Source organism: Drosophila willistoni, assembly GCF_018902025.1.
Source record: "Drosophila willistoni isolate 14030-0811.24 chromosome XL unlocalized genomic scaffold, UCI_dwil_1.1 Seg142, whole genome shotgun sequence".
Lineage (NCBI taxonomy): Eukaryota > Metazoa > Arthropoda > Insecta > Diptera > Drosophilidae > Drosophila > Drosophila willistoni.
Window position 1 is genome coordinate 6293304 of NW_025814053.1, and position 3426 is coordinate 6296729.

General features: G+C 38.6%; 1 protein-coding gene across 1 annotated transcript; it reads right to left on the reverse strand.

Annotated features, from left to right (window-relative positions):
* Positions 1-700: 700 nt before the first annotated feature.
* Positions 701-1633, reverse strand: LOC111518884. Its single transcript, XM_023176997.2, has 2 exons — positions 1536-1633; positions 701-1475 (listed from the first exon to the last, which is right to left on the reverse strand). The coding sequence occupies exon 2, from the start codon at positions 1412-1414 to the stop codon at positions 839-841; it is 576 nt and encodes a 191-aa protein (XP_023032765.1). The 5' UTR covers positions 1415-1475; positions 1536-1633; the 3' UTR covers positions 701-838.
* Between the last annotated feature and the right edge of the window lie 1793 nt (positions 1634-3426).

The window sequence follows — 3426 nt, forward strand, 5'->3', positions numbered from 1 at the left end:
TGTTCTGTATGTGCTTCATGTTTGAGGCATGAATTATGTTTGCTCAGCAGTTAGTTTTAATTGAAAGTGACATTTCAATAAATTGATAAGCCAACTTACTCCTCCTAATGCCCCGCTGCTACTGCTGCGATGCTACTGCTGTCTGAAGCTGATGATGATGCTCTCTCTTCTCTGCCTCTCTTCTGATCATTAACGCCAATGATCATGCATCGCCATCCGCTTTGGTGTTAATATGATCAACGGCAGCTCATCAGCATCTCAACTCCCGGCCATAACGGCAGCAACATCGAGACTCGGCGGCTTCAGCTCCCTTTCAATTTTGTCGATCGGATCGTGTGGCAAAAGGGCGTGTGAAGAGTCAACACACACTCACACACACTCTTCTCACACTCGGCCAGCCCAGAGAAGGCATTTAATTTAATTGAAAATGTGTTGCGTTTTTATTCATTTAATATTGATGATATACAGAGTTGAAGTTGCCGTTAATTTGTTTAAACATGCTGTAAACCAAATAAATATTCAATGGTAACCATCACGAGCAATTAAAATTATATTTACTTTATTTTCCAGCATCTTGGAACGCTTTTACGAAAACCGTTTCGATTTTTTACCAACCAATCTGATTAAAAGAAATTTTTTTAATTGATGCTGAGCTTCCTTGAGCTAATTGATATATTTAATTATTAATTTTTTCCCTATGTACTTTGAATTCTAAATTTTTTTTTTGTTTGTAGTCTTTACGAATTTGGAACAATTATAAATTTACGATTATCCGATAAATATCTGTTAGCAAATTTCATAAAATTTGCTTAAATGCCAAATTTAAATTTTACTTGGTTCATTTTCCTCTTTGGACTCGTTGTTTTAAAGCCAACTCTGAAAGTAAATCTTTACAGCCCGCCGTTAGCTTCTTGTTCGTAGCCTTTTCCCAGGACAATTGGAGGTCCAAGTTGATTACCTCTTCTGCCAACTGTTGGGGTTTATCCATGACCTTCAGCAACTCCTCGGCATTGGCAAAGCGGCGGCTTGAGACATTGCCATTGACGGCCGGCATCGGGCGGAAGGGCAGACGTTGCACCTTGGGAAGTTCATGATTGAAAAGATTCTTCACAGCCTCCTTACTCTGGGCCTTGCAAATCCTGCACTGGTCCTGTTCAGTGCGTTTCGGGGGCAAACACAGTGTGCTCTTCTTAGGCATCTCCATCGGCACAGGCATTTCCCACTCATCCATGTCCTCTAGGGCGGCGGCTGAGGCCCGCGAAGCATGGACGACAATGTAAGTGGCCGACTGCTGTTTGAAAATCTTCACAATCTTCGGCTTCGACATGTGTTGGCGAATTGGTTGACGTGTATTGATTATATTGCTCATCGATCCCAAAATTATACGAGTGTTCGACAACCTAGACATGGACATAATCCTTGATTTCTTCCGTAGAGTATTTGGCAACAATCTCAACGTAAAAATGTACGTTAATCTGAAAGAGAAATGGACCATCTTTGAATCCAGTATATTTACCTTTTTAAGTGTGACTTACCCAATATTGAAGAATCCTTTATAAGAGTTTACAAAAATGCTAAATTTTTTACTAAAGAACTAAAAATTTATAAAAGTTTACTTTATTTTTTTTTATGTGTTACTACTCGAAATGCTTAAAAGTAAACTGAATATCGTACTGTCGTCATTTGGGTATATGAACTTTTGGACAAGAGATTCGAAGTCATGGCCTACTTTTCCAAAATAACCAGCCTACTTTGATCATGCATGTGGACGGATTTTCTATGAATGTTGGTAAATAAGGTAATGTTGAGTCCAGTGTTGTATAATCATCATCAAATCAGGCGCCTTGCCTTAAAAATGAAATATATACAGGTATTATGAAATTTACTTTTCCCACCCCAAAATAAAATTAAACCATGAGGGAGGGGAGAGAGAAAAAGAGGCAAAAAAAAAAACACCAAATAGTTGGGACTAGATTAGATGATGGCCACCAAGGTGGTCCACCGGGTGCATCGTGGTCGTGTCGGCTGCAATTTTTTATGATTGTTTTTCATTTTTATATGTTTATTTGTTGTTGTTGTTGTTGCTAAAGGGGTCGCTGCATGTGTGTATATTTCTATGTGTGTGTGTGTGAGCCCATCATTAACCCATTAAACTTCCGATTTGCCGACAGCGATAAACGCCGTCTGCCTGGGGTCGGTTCGTCTTTTTTCTCTATTTTAATGACATCTCGTAAAGATTTGAAAAGATCTTTGTATTTTCTTTTGTTCAAATGTGTGGCGCTTCCTGCGTGAAAATCTCTCTTTAAGCAAAAAACAAAATGAAAAGAAAATTCAAGCACTTTTAACTCTTCCAATTCAATTTAGTTTCTTCCTGTGTGTGTGTTTTGGTTTAGTTTCGATTTTACAGGGGGGGCCACCCAAAACGTTAAGCAATTTGAGCAAATTTTCGCTATAAATTATGGGTAAAAACCTCAAAATATTGGAACGTGTTCGAATAAAAGGAGGGGGGTTAGGGCCAAAGAAGGCCACAGCAATTGCAAACCGCAAAATAAAGTAATCAATTTTTTAACATTTACATACCCTGCAAAACGAGCAAGTGGTCAAATGGGTTAACCTTAGCTTAAAGACAACAAAAAGGAATCATATACATATATTTGCTTGATCAGCCTTAGCAACTGATAGCAAAAATTGCCGTTTATATGGTCAAAGTTTGTTTTATATCAGATATTTAACAGAGGGTATATTAAAGTCGCCACGAAGTTTTCCTTTATGCCACCGTGATGTTTGTTTTGTCTTCTTTTGGCCACGACTTGATTGAAAATTGCAAATAAATTGTATAAGCGGCAAACGAAATGCAAATACATATTTCTCTTAACTTTGGGGTGGTCCTTGAGACTTGAATTGAGCAATTTCTCTCTGTGAGTGAGCAACAACAACAACAGCAACAACAACAACAACAGGAACTGATTGTGACTGACTGCATAATTGTGGCACGTTCGCATTTAATGGGTTAAGGTGGAGCCAGGAGCTCGGAGCCTAAAACCGAACTGTAACTGGGAAATCATCATCCCATTCCCATTCCCATTCCCATTCCATCTCATCCATGGGTTATGGATCCATCTCTCATCATTTCAGAAGCCGCAGACCATCGTGCCACTGGCCGATGCCTCTTGCATCGGTATGAACAGATGTCGAGGCATTCCATCAGGTTGTTTCATCCATTTAAATTGTATTTATCATTATGGCATCCCCCGTGCACCTTTCCCAACCTCCTTTTTGACTTTTTCATTTCCTTGTCCTTCTGTCGGGGTTTTAGTTAATGATTAAGCTACTGGTCTTAAGATCAATTTAAAGTTACATTTAGTTGATTTATTTATTAATAATATGTACAATAATTTTTAATCAAGGCCACAATGCTTATTCAAT

What these genes read in the sequence shown, in the direction of transcription:
- LOC111518884 (XM_023176997.2), bottom strand. Translation starts at nt 1,414, where the DNA reads ATGTCCATGTCTAGGTTGTCGAACACTCGTATAATTTTGGGATCGATG.